The following is a 19,497-nucleotide window of genomic DNA, read 5'->3' as shown; positions in this document are numbered from 1 at the left end:
ATTGGAACATGATGGGATGAAGGGCAGAGGGGAAAGAAAAACTTTAATTAGCTGCGAGTCTTTACTGGGTAAAGTTTTCTAACTTACTAAATATTATACTCAGCATCCACTTTAACATTTGTTAAATCTTTGAGCTACTTTAATCAAATAATGCCTGAACCACAGAACGCCAGGGGCACGCATGTCCTGAAAACGTGTTCAGCACATGCGTTACAAATAAATTAAATATTAATATTTAATCCTGAAGTGATTCAGCCAAGAACAAGACACTGATCTGAAGCACATCAGGACAGAAATACATTTCAGAAAATGGATCTGTGCAAACAGGATTCTAAATTTGTCATTTTCAGTGGCCAGTCAATAGATTTGAAGGACGCTGTGGTCAGGTGGTTACAACGGAAGCCCATTTCAAAATAAAAATTGTAGTAATGCAGTTCAAGCCAAGCAACCCAATATAAAAAGAAATGAATTTGCACTGTCTAATGACAGGGAAAAATGTTCCAAGGTGAACCAAAAGAAGCATAAGGAAGTGTATGCACACATACAAACAACACCATCTTCCTCTGAAAAGCGCAATGCAATAGAATCCATGCAGTACAACTAAAGTGTGTGGTGCCAATAAGGTGCTAAATGTGAAGGCGTATAAGAGGAGCACAGAGAGTGGGGTAGAACAAGAATGCAGAATTAGGAAATGATTATTTTAAATAATCAGGAAGGGGGAAGTAAAAAGATGGAGGAAATGTTTTTTTAAGGCTCATCGTGTTGGCTTCAAATCTAAGGTCAGGAGATCTGGATCATGGATTAAAAAGCGCTTCTGTTTGGCTCCGGGCTCTTCCAAAAAATAAATAAATAAAAGAATAAAAACCAGGAAAATGAAAATGTAGAAACACCGAAGAACTTTTGACTGGCACTGTATCGAGCACCAAAAGTTTGGACACACCCTCCCATTCTTGTGTGTCCAAACTTTTGACTGGCACTAAGAATGAAAGTGGGCCATTAAGTTAAGTCTCAGCTCCATTTAAATAACATATGACACAGTGAAAGTTTGATGAGACAAAGGTGAACTGAGCAAGTCTGCCAGAAGAAATGACGGCATTGATAAATGGGGCCTTCCAAAAGCAAGCCTAAAATAAAACTCCTTTATATTAAATGACCTCCTTTGTTTTCCTCTAGCAAGGATGAGTGACCTACTTAGTTCCATAAGCTCTCCTATGCTGGATATTACTTCAAAAGCCAATTATGATGGAAAAAAAGAAAAAGAAACGGGCCTCATGGAGAGGTCCATCATGAAAGGACTCCTTGTTGCAGCAGCACCCCTGTCAGCAGTCCTACGTGCGATTATTGGTTACAGATGCACATGTGAGCACTATGGACGAGTAGTTAGTCCTCCCAAGCAGCAAGTCAGCTTAGAGTCCACCTGGTGACATAACTGTTGCATTGTTGTGTGATGTTGAGGGACACGCTGCGTCTTCAATGAGCCTCCTATTCACCCACTGATGAGAGAATTCATCACTTATACAAAAGCAGACCTCCACACACAGGTGTGAAGAATATAATCATGTTTACAACAAACTGAACTGAGGAACTTGTCTTGCATCAAGTGCGCTGCATGCTCCACTGCAGAAGTCACCAAATTAGCAATTTGTTATTGCACTCTTCTTCCATTAAAACCTGACATTTATTGCCTCTTCACATGCATTTTTCCTATGCATATATATATTTTAATATGCTTCTTCAGTCTCATAGCAAAAAACCTGATGTCACTGAGAACATGCAGTGATTCACCATCATCAGCACAGCCAAGCAGAGTAGAGCCTATTGGCTATCTGCAGCAGGGCTGCTGGGAACCTCTTCAACACAGCCTCATTGCAAGCAGAGTTATTTCTAGCCTTGCCAAGCGTAGGAGGGGGCTGACATGATGGCTTCCTATCGATTTGCACTCTTCTGTAATCACTTGTGTTTCCTGGGTCCATCAATCTCCTCATCCTTTTTTAACAGGAGGAGGAAGGGAAGCGCCTGTACGTATTGGTGGCTGGTCCTAAGACATTTAGTTTCCAGGTTTCACGTCTGGACTACAGAGAAACTGAGGAGGACTAAGATGTAAAAATACAGCCTTGGAGCCTGAGCCTTTTAAAAAACAGAGCCATTTTTATTACAAATTATACTTCATTTGGTTAGGGTAAATATTACATAGGCTTAAATGCTCTCAACAACCAAGTACCCAGTTCCACTAGCAGCCAATTTGCTACATGCCCGTCTCCCATTTCCTTTCCATCTCCACTCTGAAGTCTTATCTAACTAAAAAGCAATAATAACCTATACAAAGTTATTGTATGCATACAATCCAGAAATCACTATTCAATGGTCAATTTTAAACTGTGTACAAACAACTTTTTATTGTTGTTGCTTTGTGTTAAAAATATTTGATTTGAGATTGCGTGCCTTTTACTGTAAAGAAGCCGCAGTAAATGTAAAATACTTGTCATGGAGGTTAGAGAATGTGACTGTTAACTGAACGATCTTTAGCACTGGTTTTTCAGTACATGAGGATTTCTCAAGGAAGTAATGAAACGTTGGAGCACATACAGCAAGTGATAGAAACAACGATTTGGAACCAGTCCCATTCGATGACATCTCCTTTGGACTGCGGATGGAAATCCCGCACTGAATACTTTCACATTTACAATGAGCAGTGGATCGCCTCAAGAGTGTCAAAACCAATGTTCCCTCTAATTTTTCATGTGTCTGAGCGAACACACAAACTCCCTGAGTGATCCCTTGGACCACTGTGAGCAACATCAGACGTGTGCACTGTGGTCACGCCAGCATTAAATCCATCCAAGTTACATGGTTTATTAAAATAATCAAATTACAGCATTTACATTTATGTTAGACTACTTTTAATTAACTGCTTTAGCCCACTTACAATGAAAATTTTAAAAAGTCTTGTTCATGACCTGTGTAGTATGTTAACACTATCGGAAGTAAAAATAACTTGAACTCCAATTTTGAAAACACAACTTTCTTTGTTAATAAAACTGACTCGTATTATGAGTCTGTGGTCTGGGAGAGTCCTGTAACTCTGTCTGCAAAATACAGGATATAATGACCAATGTTGGGCAATTAACTATATAGTTACTTCTTCAAAAAAGTTACTGAGTTATGCAAAACACTTTTTTGCAGCCGTTTACCTAAAAATGCAGCCAAGGCGTTTTTTAAATAAACATGTCAAACTATTTACAGAACAATCAGCTGTTCTGCATCAAATTTGATGCCACACAAATTATTTGTGCCACTCCAAAAAATAATTTGTCCACTATGAGATAAAGGAGAACAACAGCCTGATACCTGCAGGCCTGACAACAGGAGATGTATCACTGCTGTAACACCTGTAACATTCAGCAGCCGCCTCATTGTTCTGACACACACAACAAAACTATTGACTACACTACACACTAACTACACAAGATTTGCGCTAAACGTTGTAAATCTCTCACATCACAAACACCGCCGTCACTCCTAAACCTTCCCCCTCCCTAAACAACTAAATGCCACATTACCATATCATTTTTTGATTGGTTGACATGGTACATTTTTCCACCAATAGGAAAGGGTGGGGTTTTTTTGGTTTTGTTTTTGCTCAGTCTTTCGAGCGTTTTCCTTAGAAAACGCCGTTTTTACCGTTTCTTCCCGCAGTAAATATAAACAACGATAGTATTCAGGAAGAAAACCAAACATTGCATATATTTTTATCATAACTCTGGTTTTACGTGGCCTATCAACACAATTTAAAAACTGGTATAAAGTCCACACTTTTTCCGTCAATTGTTCCGTCTGTCCTGCTCACATCTCCAATGGCTGTACACGTTGTCATTAACGTGGCTTCACTGCACATCAGCCACGCCGCTTTGCTCGCTAAAACTCCGGTGTTAGCACATAAGGACGCTGTCACAGCCTGTCAACCACGTTGATTGGCTGCGTATATACGAATGTGAATCGCATCATTGGCTGGACTATAGGATAAGGTGGCATCATTCTCATCCCATACAGGAGCAGCCAGTCACTCACTGACTAACACTGCAAAACAGAATTGTTAAAGTTTTAATTTCAATTCAGGTTAGATTTTTTTTCTGTGCGCAACGCAGATTTTCTGTGCACAGAGACCGTGCCAGCAGTGCGCAATTGTGCACGCGCGCAGCTTAGAGGGAACATTGGTCAAAACACAGACTCCGCAACTTCAATTTCACCCTCAAGAAGCGGTCACGGAGAGTCGTGGAGAGAAAGCTGACGAGTACGGCATTTGTTTAGATGAAGCTCAAATTATCTGTGATTATCCTTGAAATGCACCAAAAACTGCACCCTGAAGTAGATCACAGTCAGCTGCAGGTGATCCAGTTGGTTCTGATCACACATTTCCACACCAAATGCACCATGCATAGTGTGAAATTAGACTGGGATTGCTAATGATATGATAGAAAGTGTCCAGTTTTTGACTTAATATTAAATGTTGCAAAATAAACTTTACCATAACGACTAAATCTTTAGATCATCAGCTGTAGATATACTAGCAGATCAAGTTTCTGTTGACTTATTAATTGATAATGATATCAGGATAATGCACCGTAGGATAGATCATGGTTATAATCCAACTTTGAGGGCCAACGTACAAATAGAGACAAAACACTTTAACCCAAATTGTGTATACCCAATCCCTTTGAAATCTGTGTCAAGATAATGTATGTCGTCTTCTACCTGAAAATGATGCTTTGCAAGTCGAAAGGGTATTCTATGATCCCAGTGGTTGGGATTCGAACCCTAAGCACATCCTGTTGGGTTGGTAGATAGGACGGGTCAGCAATACGATCCAGATCACTTAGATAGCTAGAGACAAGAAGGACAACAAAAGACAGAGGGAGGAAAGAAAGTGAAGCATACAGCAGATAAAGCATATTGCATCCAAAAGCAAGTGCATCAGTCCAGATGCAACCAAAGATTTCCGAGGGTTAGGAGTGGATGGGGGACATTTCACGCTAGCGCCCCTCCAAATGAAATTGAGCTATATCCTTGATGGCAGCTCTAAAAGACATAATTCTCAGTTTTAACTTTTTCCCACTGTCAAAAAGCTCAAAGTGAAGGCTTGTAGGTTTCTAAAAAGATAAGCGGCATCCTCTAAAGTTAAATTAAAAACTAATGTCTCTGTGTAAAGTCTTGTAGCTTAAGGCTTAAACTCAAGGCTAGTCTTTGAGAGTGTACCATCAGGAATGTGCTGAGCCTTGCTGTGCAACACAGTGTAGATGGAGATAGCGGCATCGGCGGTTTCCAACTGGCTGACCAACTTTTCTGCAGCTAGCCAACCAGTAACACCAGCAGGAGTACTAGACACCAGTACCTGAATATAATATTCTCCAGGTCAAATGGGTACTCAATGATGCCGGTGGTGGGCACTCGGACCCGCAGCACATCTTGCTGAGTGGGTACATACCCTGGTGTTGATATTCGTTCTAAATCGTTAAGGTAACTGCGAAGGGGGAGGGAACATAACAGATGCACATGTATGCACAGAGACACAACTGTCAAGTAAAAGACCACATGCACATCAACAGTGCTTTCATTGTCAGACCCTTTCGAGTTGCTCAACTCATTTTAAAATGGATTCAATAATAATTCTTTTGTTCTTGTTTTTCTGAGGTGCAGAGTGGAGCATCCAGCATGCTGAACTCCACCTGGGACCAATGCATACGTTGTTATGCACATTCATGCACCAAAGCATTTAAAGTGCTGGATAGATGTGCACATGAATGTAGCCAAAATGAATGTAACACGATATAAATGCAGTAAATTTAACCTTGCCATTTAATTCGAAAAATTACATTTCCCCTTTTCAGGATTCAGGTCTGAACCTGCTTCCTTATGATCCCATTTGTGTCCACAGGTTTCAGTTCCTACAGTCCATTATCTTTCTAAAGATGAGTAGCTTTGATCTGGCCATTGTACCATAAAGGCCTGCGTGGTAAAACACTAAAGTGATGGTTGTACATGTACAAAGAAGCTAGTAAAGATAGTTCTTTGTCCCAGACTCCTCAGTTTGAGCGAGTGGCCCAACTAAGTGACTGGTTTCCAAAGGTTACTTTGCTCTTTGACATTTACAATTTTCTTGATTTTCATTGTCCAGAACTGTACTCTGACAATCATTTCTTACAGGTCTACACACAGTTCTTTAAAACTTGAGGCTATTTATAATTAGGAGTTTGCATTTTACAATTATCCAATAAAATGAAGTAGCCACAGGTAGACCCCTGCCATAGCAAATGCTCCAAGTATTCATGTAAACTGATATTGCTATTTTATTGAGTATAAAAAACCTTTTGTCTTGCCCATTTGTGTTGATTCATGTGTAAAAATGAATATAATCCATATTAAGATGAGTCTGAAACATAAAATATGGAAACCCTGAAAGGGGATGACAAGTTTGTTTCTTAACAAAACACTTACACTATAAATGCATCATGCAAAGCTTCAGTTTGACCCCAATCTTCAACTGTTCAAAGGAGCCACATTTGGCTCAAATAGATTAATGCAGGTTGGAATTGGCTCTATATATTACTACCATCATTTATAAACCTGCCAAGATCTCCTCATGCCATCTGCTGAATTCTGTTCTCTTGCTGCAACCGAATTGATGTCGTCCGTCTGGCCCCCAATATTTTTGTGTCATTTTTAGAAAACAAAAATATAAATTCTAACATGCTACACCACTTAAACACAAGGCAAACAGTCATTCAGTAAATTATTAAATGTCAGACGTACTACTTGGTCGAGTCAGAGAGCTGGTACTCTCTCCTGCGATCATACGCTTCCTGGATGCCAGGGTCAGCCCACAGCATCTTTATCGCGCTAATGTACGGCTGATCGAACGATGCAACCTTCTCTACGTCCACCTCACGCACCTGCAGGGCATTGTTCTGGAAGAACAAAATAAAAACATACAAAAAGACATTTAAGCAATGCTTCACAGCATTTCTAAAAATTATTTCATATTAAAGTTCATGATTTAAAGTATCTAATCACATGTGGAATTAACAGACAGGAGAATATTGTGGATTTATTTTCCACCTCTGGAAAACTCTTAAGCCAACACAACACTAAAACCTGAAGTTCTTTAAATGGCCCCTTAAGACCGACACCATAAGTAGGTCCATCCCTATAGGCTTCCATGGTAAAATGCTCAACTCTAAGAATGATATTAGCATGTTTAGAGTCTGGTACAAAAAGTGTTTTGGTTTCAGCCCATTTCTCCTCTCATCACTATACAGGGGTTGAATTTTTTAAACCCATCTAGGTTTTTATAAAGGCTTACAGCACGGCCTATTAAGCAGACACAGATAGCTGTAGCTGATCTGTCCACTGGGCTGATCTGAGACACTTAACTGGGCCTCTCCACTTCATGGCGTTTGTGTGTTCTGGAGCAATTTCAACGCCATTATTTGCCAAATAAATGCAGGTTGGAATTAGCTCTTGGATTGTTAGCAATGTTGCTTTACAGCAAAAAGGTTCCCAATTTAAAGGGTCTCGCTGGCCTTCTGTGTGGCATTTGCCTGTTCTTGCATCATGGCTTTCCTCTGCATGCCCTGGCTTCTTCCCACAGTCCAAAGACATGTTGGGTTTAGTGTTTATTCTAAATTGGCCATGGATATGAGGTGGAATGTATGACTAAATGTGGCTTGCAGTGTAAAAGCCCTTTGAGTGGTCAGTAAGACTACAAAAGTGCTATATAAAATACCAGTCCATTTCCAAATAATATGGCTTGCTGCGTGGTAAAACCCCACCCAAGAAGTCTCTGCTGCAGTTTTCCTGAGTGAAAACCTAGTATTTTCTTAGTCATTACTTCTTAGCAGGTATCTGTGTGATGCAGCCACACAGTTTATGGATGCCGCTTGCTAATGAAGCTAGCTAACATTATTGATGACATGGTATGACATACTATAAAATGCCATTTCAAAAAATATACATAAATAAAGAAAGCCATAAAGCTAACATAGAGGTTTTAACGTCAAAAGGTGTTCACAAACTAATGGGTACATTAACTTTTATACACAATATTTGATGTATACCAAGATCTGCTTGCTGTCTATCTTTCCACACATGTTCCCAGCAAATTAGCCAGTACAAGTACTTGATGCACCGATGCGGCCATCCAAATGCTATAACAATACATTTCTGCCTCCTAATGATACACACCTTGTTCTGGTCATACTTGAAGGGGATCTTAAGGTTCTCAGTTGCACGGATCATGGCCTGCATCGAGGTGAAGATGTTCTGGTAGACCAGTTTGGTGAAGCCCTTCTTGTCTTCATCTGTATAGCCTGAGCCATGGATTATTCTCATCTGCTTGATGAAAGTGCTCTTTCCACTTTCTCCAGTACCTGGAAAATGGATGGGAGCAGTAAGCAAACTGCTGAAAGCAACCATTATGAATGGAGAAACTGGTGTAAAAGGTATCTTTCAGTATGCTGTGTGTGCCCTAGGAACAAAAGTTACAGCAACATTATTATTTTCTTGCAAACATTTAAAAAAAAGAAGAAGAAAAAAAGAAACGAACGAAAGAAAGATTCAAATGAGACAGTCGTCAAGTTACACAAATTGAAATCTAGAGGAAGCAACCATTCAAATAAATACAAATATCATCCATAACACATGATCATTTGTAACCCATCCATGTAACACTTCTGCACTTGGCATTTTATAGTAATGTAGCCTGAAAATGTATTTTTGCTGAGAGCAAACTAAGCAAGAAGTAAAATAAAAGAGTTGTGGGTACAAATCAGTTTTCAACAGGTCAACCAAGCATTCCAGAAACTAGTTTAAAAGTAGCCTTTTTTAATATAACTCATTTCTGTGGCAATGAATTGGTCTGTCTCTGCAACAGGCTGGCCTCGTGTGTCCACCTACATCTTAGTGTTGATGCATGAGGTCAAGAAGAAATGTGCACCATCGTGTCCACAGGCAATAATCCAGACCTCAATGTCAAGCCCTTCTCTGCTTCACCAGTTCAGGATGTATGCATTTCTGGTGAGATATTTGAGCATTATATAACTCACTGTAAATAACTCTCCAGCTCTAAAAAACAAAGCTTAAACTACATAGATGTTTCTGGGGTTAATTATGGTCAAGCTATTGTCTTGTTACCTCCAGTCCAGAATTGTGCAATGTAACAATGCAGTGCAATGGTTGTTTTGGCAGTGGTTACCGAAAAGGCCCGACTGACCACACGAGGGCTGCATGGCTCACCTCAGCTCAACAAAGAGCTGGGTACACCGAGTTCACTTCTCCAATTTTGTATCACACTCATCATGCATATGCACACGTGCATAAACACACAAAAAGACAAAGTCACAGACAAGAAAACCTGCTTGCACATGCAGAGAAGGAACTACACATAACCCCACAGATCCCCCTCTCTCACTCACACACACTCTTTAACTTCCCCACAAGACTGTCCACAGCAGGTTCTGTATCTTTATATGGACATATTCTGTGAGCAAACTACCACTCTGGGCTTGGAGTCAGACTGAAAGCATCAGGGTTTGTATGCTGCGGACATAACCCAAAGAGTAAGATTTAAAAAGACAAGGCAGTTAGCAGCCTAACCGAAACTAACCCTCCAGTATTACCATGCAGCAATCGTCTCTTCCACCCCCATTCCACCATCTATTTTCTTCCTCTACAACCCTGATCGAGATCTCCGCCGCTCATCTCTCCATCTCACTTCTCCCAGCACTCAAGTCTGAGTCACTGCAGTTTCAGCTACACACTCTATCAGGTCTCTACCTTTCAGTCTCATTTTTGCTCTACTTATCTCAAGCTGCAACTGATAGCGTGTGTTAAACAAGTCTTTAGCTTATAGAATTTTAATATTAGAGGTTTGTCCACAAGCCTGCTTAACAAGATGCTGTTACAGTTACGATGTGCACAAAATGCGACATTGCATGGTCCATCTTTATCCTCCTATTCCAAAGGGCTTCAGCTATAAGATAAATTGTATCTTTCTGAGCTTACGTCATTAGAGTTAATTCAGATTTCTGCAAAGGAAAGCTACAACTCAAGAGAGCAGGCTGTAAGGTGACCTTTATTTTCACAGTACCGGAATATTGTTAGTTTAATAAAACATCCAACTTAAAGCCATAAATGACATGATCAAATAGAAAGTTTGATAGCTGTTAAAATATTTTAATATGGATCAAAGTAGAACTTAAAAACAATTACACTACCATTCAGCACAAGTGGCTGAAGGGTGGCTGTGAGTAAAGGCCCACATTGATATATTTACAGCTACAATGTTGAATCATAACTGTAGTGGCTGATTCGATAATGGAAAGCACAGCTCGTATTCCCAAGACATAGTAGCTGAAATGCCTTCCAAGGATGCCGAGAGACAAGTTTTGCTCTCGCTGAATGAGGAGCACAGTACAGTCAAGGAGTGCCCTGAGCGCTGCCTGCCCTCTAACCAGACAGGATCTTTCACTGCGGAAAACAGGTCAGGCAACATTGGAGTTTCCCCTTCAGACAGAGTAAGTCTTTGAGAGAGGGACATAAATAGCAATTGTTAAGACACAGCCCTGGAGTGTTCACTCTCCTATTGACTGAAGAGTTGAACAGAAGGGAAGTGTGTTGGTGGGTTGTGAGGGACAGTACTGTACACATTTTTCTTACCTCCTTGGCTTCAGCAACACGGTAAGTTTAAAAACAAAGGCTGAGAAAAGGTGCAGCTATCCTATGAATTTGGTGTGTGTGTATTCCAGCGTATTTGCTTTTCCCAAACAGCCAGAGGACAGAGGCATGTCTTGCAGGCATGATCAGCTTAATTCAACAGTTCCTACTGTTCTCCCGCTTAACTGGAAAACCCAGCCGAAGCATTTCTCACGGACAAGCAACTGTACACTCGCTGGAGCTACTCCTGAGGGGTAATGCTAGTTCCCATGGCAACTCCTACACTGGACCTCTAAATACACGGCTGAAAACAGCAGCTGATAGGCTTCAGTTTGTATTCAGAGAGCCCAGTCAAACATGCAACTTTAAAACATTTTTTTCTAATCTTACAGCTAGGGCTTGGCAACGAAATGAAAGAGATAATTGGTGCAAAATAACTTTTCCTCATTAGAAATGAGACAGTGAGTATAAGGTCAATAGAACTCATACCATCCATATTTTGACATGAAAACCAAATGACAATAATAGCGTTGTGCCAAACAAATCGTGTGGTTGGATTATAGCTGGAGCCACGTTGGGTTAGGTTCTCACACAGAGTATATGAGGAAGAGCTAGCAGGTCACGTGCTAATGTCTGGGCTAATGCCACCATACACACCAGCATGTTACGGGTGCGACTGAGATCAGTGACAAAATGACGAAAATGTTGAGCAGCTTTACTGAACATGACACCCCAATGGACACAGCCCAAGGCTCAAAAGATGAGGACAGTGTAGAAAAGAAGGGTCAGAGGAATTCTGCCAGTAAGCACAGTCGAAATGTCGGATTTAAGTAGCGGATTAACGTAGCTCACCCTCGTTACCAGTTCTGTCCATATACATTTTTCTCAGACGGCACTTTCCCAGCTACAGAGTGTATAGAGACAGTGTAACACTTAACTACCACGTCAGATTTGAGGTCAAGTCACATTGGATTCAGACGAGCCTCACTACATTGAGACACTACTCCACTTCTTGTGTTTTTAACTTCTTTTTTGTTCATCCATTTCTCCCCCCCTTTGACCATAAGCAGCCCACAGCTTGCTGAATGTCAAGTTTGTTTATGGTCTCCTTTGTTTACATATGAAAGGTTTAATATGTACTAATGATATATTTTTTTTTAATTTGTGGGGATCGAATTATTGAAAGTCTATACTATAGAAATGGCAGAGTAGAGCTGTAATATTTTAATTATGTGTGCCTATGCCAAGAGGCACACATATTACTATTCCTCGGATTTATTATTCTTATTATTATGTGTGCCTATGACAAGAGGCACACATATTACTATTCGTCGGATTTATTATTATTATTATTATTATTATTATTATTATTATTCTCCAGTTTCCGCCTGAAATTTTGCAGCGAATCTCGCCTCGCAGTTTTGAGACAAGCTTCATATATGTTACCTCATTTTGTGCGGCCGGATCTGGAATGGTGTGCTATGACTTTTGGTGTTTATGAATTTTATAGTTTTTTAAATATTAATATTTTAGTGAAAATTTTCCCGCGCTCCTCTGCCAAACAGTTTTGACATTAGGGTTACATATGTTAGATCATTTTGTGCGGCTGGAGCTGGACTATTATGTTATGACTTTTGGTGTTTATAACTTTTATAGTTTTTTAAATATTAATATTTTAGTACAAATTTAGGCCAATTCATCTTTTGGCGCCAAATAAACAGACTTCATTTGTGGTGTCTTGGCTCTCTCTAGTGGTATGCCGGGAGTGGTACAGCCTGTGTACCCTTATTTGGATTACCGTAATGATGACAATTTCAACGGTGCGCACAGCGTCGCTGCTTTCAGGAGCCCTTGGAATTTTTAAGGTTGCGCAAATCATTCAAAAGTTACGGTAATGCTTGGTGGAAAACTCAATATCCCACAATTCATAGCACGCCTCTACAGAGTGAACAATGGCGGCCACCACTTCGTTTTATATGTCTTTTATTCGTGTTTCTAGGTCACAAAATAAGCTTTTAAGATATTTTCAGGCGAGAATGTAGGTGTGTAAACTTCAAATATCTGCTTGTTTTATCAAGACATCCCATATTTAGCGACAGTGCTCTGACTACGTCGGTCCTGCCTGACAGCTAGCCGGCTACCTAGCTGGCTACCTAGCTAGCTGCCGCGCTTGGCTGCAAATGGATAGCGAGGGGACTCTCTCTGTCGTTTCACCTCCCTGGTCTCTCGCAAATGCTCGCATAGAATCGCAGTTACAGCTGGATGTGGAAAAAATAACTGAGTTGTTTGGTGGTGGAGCTACAACAGAGGGCAGCTACCCACCGGTGTGTGACAGAAAGGACATGCCGCCAACGAGACATATGAGGCCGGGCAGGCGATTGCTAACGCGGTGGTCAATCATGGATCAGGGAAAGCGAAGGCAGGAGCGTGAGGTGAACTGAATTTCAGGTAAGAAGTTATGAACTGCACTCTATTTGGGTCAGATATAAACCGAGTTTAGGTGTAGTTTATTTAGCAGCAGTTCTCTTATGTGTTGCTGATAGCCGGCTAGCTAGCTAGCGCCGCTAGCATAGTTAGCTCGCGCCGCTAGCAACCCTTCGTGAAAAAGCACCCAGGCTTGGCTTATATTGAGGCGGGTGAAACTCGTGTCAGCACCCGGTCGCTCTCTATTTGGGTCAGATATAAACCGAGTTTAGGTGTAGTTTATTTAGCAGCAGTTCTCTTATGTGTTGCTGATAGCCGGCTAGCTAGCTAGCGCCGCTAGCATAGTTAGCTCGCGCCGCTAGCAACCCTTCGTGAAAAAGCACCCAGGCTTGGCTTATATTGAGGCAGGTGAAACTCGTGTCAGCACCCGGTCGCTCTCTATTTGGGTCAGATATAAACCGAGTTTAGGTGTAATTTATTTTCGTTGACCTTTTACAATCGTAATGCCACGGGAGTTTATATACAGCTGTGTGCGTACTAAGTTACTGACGTTGGACTTTATTTTATTCATTAGGGTTAGTTCATAGAGTTGCCGTGCCGTACAAACGGAATCGTCCCACATTCAGAGAAAACATTATGATTTATTCTGTCGTTACGAAGCCTCCCCTGTCATTCTCTCGCGTGTTGAAACGTCAATCATGAAACTGATCAATGATCGGCTGTTCGCTCTTATTTATCGCGCTAAACAACAGCAGCACGTTTAAGCTTGATCAGCTGTTGTTAGAATTCTTTTGATTTTAATTTCTAGTATCAGCTGATGTTTGCTGGAGCATGAAGATGAAATCAGGAGATGTCCTTACTGAATCATCAGAGCTGAACTGGTGATGGAGAAACAGGTTTACACTTTAGGTGACATGAATGAGTTGAAGGGAAGTTATGAGTTGTTTCTGAGAGACAAAGACCAAGCTCCTTTTTGTGTAGCTGACAGCTGGTAACTGTGCAGGGGCGGATCTAGCAAAGCTTTTAGGGGGGGGGGGGCTAGGGCATTAACAGAGAAAGGTGGACACAAAGATATACTTTTCTTTCTTACTCTCATATAAAATATTTAGCTTTTATTAAATAGTTATCTGAATCTCACAACCAAAGTTTGTATAATAATACACAGGATTGGCTGTAGACCATTGTTCATAATTCAGAACACTGTGTAAAAATAACAAAAAACAAAAAGTGAATGCATGTGTGAAAAGTGGTCTATAATGTAATGCTTCAAAGTGTGTTCATGCAAACATTGTTGGGTCTGCCGTGGTACAATGGGACTTCTGCTCATGAACCTGTGTGCACAGCGTCTGCAAATCGGCGCTGTACAAAGTAACTTCATCTTTACACAAAACTGTAAGCTGTCATCTGTGAAGCGTGAGCGGTGTTTGTTTTTACCATAGTTCATGGTGGAGAATGGCTGCTCTTCTGAGTTTTGCTCTCTGTAGCCGTATGAATGGCAAACTACAGTGATTAGCAGCGGCATAGGCACACATAAAATTTCTTCTGAAATTTTCGCTTTCTAGTTATTATTATTATTATTCTCCAGTTTCCGCCTGAAATTTTGCAGCGAATCTCGCCTCGCAGTTTTGAGACAAGCTTCATATATGTTACCTCATTTTGTGCGGCCGGATCTGGAATGGTGTGCTATGACTTTTGGTGTTTATGAATTTTATAGTTTTTTAAATATTAATATTTTAGTGAAAATTTTCCCGCGCTCCTCTGCCAAACAGTTTTGACATTAGGGTTACATATGTTAGATCATTTTGTGCGGCTGGAGCTGGACTATTATGTTATGACTTTTGGTGTTTATAACTTTTATAGTTTTTTAAATATTAATTTTAGTGCAAATTTAGGCCAATTCATCTTTTGGCGCCAAATAAACAGACTTCATTGTGGTGTTTGGCTCTCTCTAGTGTATGCGGGAGTGGTACAGCCTGTGTACCTTATTGGATTACCGTAATGATGACAATTTCAACGGTGCGCACAGCGTCGCTGCTTTCCGGAGCCTTGGAATTTTAAGTGCGCAAATCATCAAAAGTTACGGTAATGCTTGGTGGAAAACTCAATATCCCACAATTCATAGCACGCCTCTACAGAGTGAACAATGGCGGCCACCACTTCGTTTTATATGTCTTTTATTCGTGTTTCTAGGTCACAAAATAAGCTTTTAAGATATTTTCAGGCGAGAATGTAGGTGTGTAAACTTCAAATATCTGCTTGTTTTATCAAGACATCCCATATTAGCGACAGTGCTCTGACTAGTCGGTCCTGCCTGACAGCTAGCCGGCTACCTAGCTGGCTACCTAGCTAGCTGCCGCACTTGGCTGCAAATGGATAGCGAGGGGACTCTCTCTGTCGTTTCACCTCCCTGGTCTCTCGCAAATGCTCGCATAGAATCGGAGTTACAGCTGGATGTGGAAAAAATAACTGAGTTGTTTGGTGGTGGAGCTACAACAGAGGGCAGCTACCACCGGTGTTGACAGAAAGGACATGCCGCCACGAGACATATGAGCCGGCAGCGATTGCTAACGCGGTGGTCAATCATGGATCAGGGAAAGCGAAGGCAGGAGCGTGAGGTGAACTGAATTTCAGGTAAGAAGTTATGACCTGCACTCTATTTGGGTCAGATATAAACCGAGTTTAGGTGTAGTTTATTTAGCAGCAGTTCTCTTATGTGTTGCTGATAGCCGGCTAGCTAGCTAGCGCCGCTAGCATAGTTAGCTAGCACCGCTAGCGACCCTTCGTGAAAATCACCCAGGCTTGGCTTATATTGAGGCGGGTGAAACTCGTGTCAGCACCCGGTCGCTCGCCGACAGTATGTGTTTTAGCTGGACTTATTTTTCGTTTATATGGACCGATGATTTATTTATTTATTCATTTTAGTAACGGTATAAACAGTGAAAGGTGGTGGATTGGCCAGATGTAAACTTCAAATATCTGCTCGTGTTACCAAGACATCCCATATTAGCTCTGATGTTTTCGGTGCCTGCAAAGAGCTAGACAGGTAGCTAGCTAACCCGAGCTGGCTGTCTTTTTGACTCAGGGTCATAGCTGGACTTATTTTTCGTTTTTATGAGCCGATGAGGGTTTTTTTTTAGTAACGGTACAAACAGTGAAAGGCGGTGGATTGTCCAGATGCTGGTCGATGTGGAAAAAATAACTGAGTTGTTTGGTAGTCGCTGACGCGGAGCTACAACCGAGGGCAGCTATCCACCGGTGTGTGTCAGAAAGAACATGCGGGGAACGAGGCGGCGAGGCGACCGCCGATCGACCGGTGGTAGATCGTGGATCAGGGAAACCGAAGGCAGGAGAAGCAGGCGGCTGCCGGTCGGAGCGTGAGGTGAACTGAATTTCAGGTAAGAAGTTATGACCTGCACTCTATTTGGGTCAGATATAAACCGAGTTTAGGTGTAGTTTATTTTCGTTGTGCTGACTTTTTACAATCAGTTATAATAACTCGTACTGCGTGGTAGCTAGCACGATGGAGTTTCTATACAGCTGTGTGCGCGCTAAGTTACTGATGTTGAACTTTATGACAGCCTCCCCTGTCATTCTCTCGCCTGTTCAAACTTCAGTCATGAAACTGATCAATGATCGGCTTTTCTCTCTTGTTTGTTTATCGCGCTAAACAACAGCAGCACGTTTAAGCTTGATCAGCTGTTGTTAGAATTCATTTGATTTTAATTTCTAGTATCAGCTGATGTTTGCTGGAGCCACAGCTGTAGAAGCGGCTGGTCGAAACCAGGAGATGACCTTACTGAATCATCAGAGCTGAACTGGTGATGGAGAAACAGGTTACCTTTTTTTAGGTGACATGAATGAGTTGAAGGGAAGTTATGAACTGTTTCTGAGAGAAATAAACACCAAGCTCCTTTTTTTTATTTAGCTGACAGCTGGTAACTGTGCAGGGGCGGATCTAGCAAAGCTTTTGCCAGGGGCCAGTAGGGCATTAACAGAGAAAGGTGGACACAAAGATATACTTTTCTTTCTTACTCTCATACAGGGAGTGCAGAATTATTAGGCAAGTTGTATTTTTGAGGAATAATTTTATTATTGAACAACAACCATGTTCTCAATGAACCCAAAAAACACATTAATATCAAAGCTGAATGTTTTCGGAAGTAGTTTTTAGTTTGTGTTTAGTTTTAGCTATTTTAGGGGGATATCTGTGTGTGCAGGTGACTATTACTGTGCATAATTATTAGGCAACTTAACAAAAAACAAATATATACCCATTTCAATTATTTATTTTTACCAGTGAAACCAATATAACATCTCCACATTCACAAATATACATTTCTGACATTCAAAAACAAAACAAAAACAAATCAGCGACCAATATAGCCACCTTTCTTTGCAAGGACGCTCAAAAGCCTGCCATCCATGGATTCTGTCAGTGTTTTGATCTGTTCACCATCAACATTGCATGCAGCAGCAACCACAGCCTCCCAGACACTGTTCAGAGAGGTGTACTGTTTTCCCTCCTTGTAAATCTCACATTTGATGATGGACCACAGGTTCTCAATGGGGTTCAGATCAGGTGAACAAGGAGGCCATGTCATTAGTTTTTCCTTCTTTTATACCCTTTCTTGTCAGCCACGCTGTGGAGTACTTGGACGCGTGTGATGGAGCATTGTCCTGCATGAAAATCATGTTTTCTTGAAGGATGCAGACTTCTTCCTGTACCACTGCTTGAAGAAGGTGTCTTCCAGAAACTGGCAGTAGGACTGGGAGTTGAGCTTGACTCCATCCTCAACCCGAAAAGGCCCCACAAGCTCATCTTTGATGATACCAGCCCAAACCAGTACTCCACCTCCACCTTGCTGGCGTCTGAGTCGGACTGGAGCTCTCTGCCCTTTACCAATCCAGCCACGGGCCCATCCATCTGGCCCATCAAGACTCACTCTCATTTCATCAGTCCATAAAACCTTAGAAAAATCAGTCTTGAGATATTTCTTGGCCCAGTCTTGACGTTTCAGCTTGTGTGTCTTGTTCAGTGGTGGTCGTCTTTCAGCCTTTCTTACCTTGGCCGTGTCTCTGAGTATTGCACACCTTGTGCTTTTGGGCACTCCAGTGATGTTGCAGCTCTGAAATATGGCCAAACTGGTGGCAAGTGGCATCTTGGCAGCTGCACGCTTGACTTTTCTCAGTTCATGGGCAGTTATTTTGCGCCTTGGTTTTTCCACACGCTTCTTGCGACCCTGTTGACTATTTTGAATGAAACGCTTGATTGTTCGATGATCACGCTTCAGAAGCTTTGCAATTTTAAGACTGCTGCATCCCTCTGCAAGATATCTCACTATTTTTGACTTTTCTGAGCCTGTCAAGTCCTTCTTTTGACCCATTTTGCCAAAGGAAAGGAAGTTGCCTAATAATTATGCACACCTGATATAGGGTGTTGATGTCATTAGACCACACCCCTTCTCATTACAGAGATGCACATCACCTAATATGCTTAATTGGTAGTAGGCTTTCGAGCCTATACAGCTTGGAGTAAGACAACATGCATGAAGAGGATGATGTAGACAAAATACTCATTTGCCTAATAATTCTGCACTCCCTGTATAAAATATTGAGCTTTTATTAAATAGTTATCTGAATCTTACAACCAAAGTTTGTATAATAATACACAAGATTGGCTGTAGACCATTGTTCATCATTCAGAACACTGTGTAAAAATAACAAAAAACAAAAAGTGAATGCACAGCCGGCTGTGTGGGTAAACCAACCATGTGTGAAAATTGGTCCATAACGTAATGCTTCAAAGCGTGTTCATGCAAACATTGTCAGGTCTGCCGTGGTACAATGGGACTTCTGCTCATGAACCTGTGTGCACAGCGTCTGCAAATCGGCGCTGTACGAAGTAACTTCATCTTTACACAAAACTGTACGCTGTTATCTGTGAAGCGTGAGCGGTGTTTGTTTTTACCATAGTTCATGGTGGAGAATGGCTGCTCTTCTGAGTTTTGCTCTCTGTAGCCGTATGAATGGCAAGTACAGTGATTAGCAGCGGCATAGGCACACATAAAATTTCTTCTGAAATTTTCGCTTTCTAGTTATGTGTGCCTATGCGAAGAGGCACACATATTACTATTCCTCGGATTTATTATTCTTATAATTTTTTTCCTTTTTCCGCCTAAAATTTTGCTGCGTAACTCGCCCCACAGTTTTGAGACAAGCTTCACATATGGTATATCATTTTGTGCGGCTGAATCAGGAATGGTGTGCTATGACTTTTGGTGTTTATTACTTCTATAGTTTTTTAAATATGAATATTTTAATGCAAGTTTTTGCCCATTGAAATGAATGGGAAGGCTTCATTTGTGG

At 41.2% G+C, this 19,497-nt stretch overlaps 1 protein-coding gene across 6 annotated transcripts in view; it reads right to left on the bottom strand.

The window, feature by feature from the left end:
- The window catches only part of LOC100710383 (guanine nucleotide-binding protein subunit alpha-11), a 63,925-nt gene that overhangs the window by 9,022 nt on the left and 35,406 nt on the right, over positions 1 to 19,497 (bottom strand). For 5 of the 6 annotated variants that reach the window (XM_013267244.3, XM_019351533.2, XM_013267246.3 and 2 more), the window contains 3 exons: positions 8,239 to 8,423; positions 6,808 to 6,962; positions 4,753 to 4,881 (listed from right to left, as the gene is read on the bottom strand). In XM_013267244.3, the coding sequence (XP_013122698.1) occupies positions 4,753 to 4,881; positions 6,808 to 6,962; positions 8,239 to 8,423 (469 nt within the window). Of the gene's footprint in view, positions 1 to 4,752; positions 4,882 to 5,389; positions 5,519 to 6,807; positions 6,963 to 8,238; positions 8,424 to 19,497 lie in introns of all 6 variants that reach the window. The other variant, XM_019351534.2, reaches the window with a different exon arrangement.

The sequence above is a fragment of the Oreochromis niloticus genome, linkage group LG23, assembly GCF_001858045.2.
Source record: "Oreochromis niloticus isolate F11D_XX linkage group LG23, O_niloticus_UMD_NMBU, whole genome shotgun sequence".
Classification (NCBI taxonomy): Eukaryota; Metazoa; Chordata; class Actinopteri; order Cichliformes; family Cichlidae; genus Oreochromis; species Oreochromis niloticus.
Note: the sequence above shows the minus strand (reverse complement) of the source record. Positions and strands in the feature narration are given on the sequence as shown.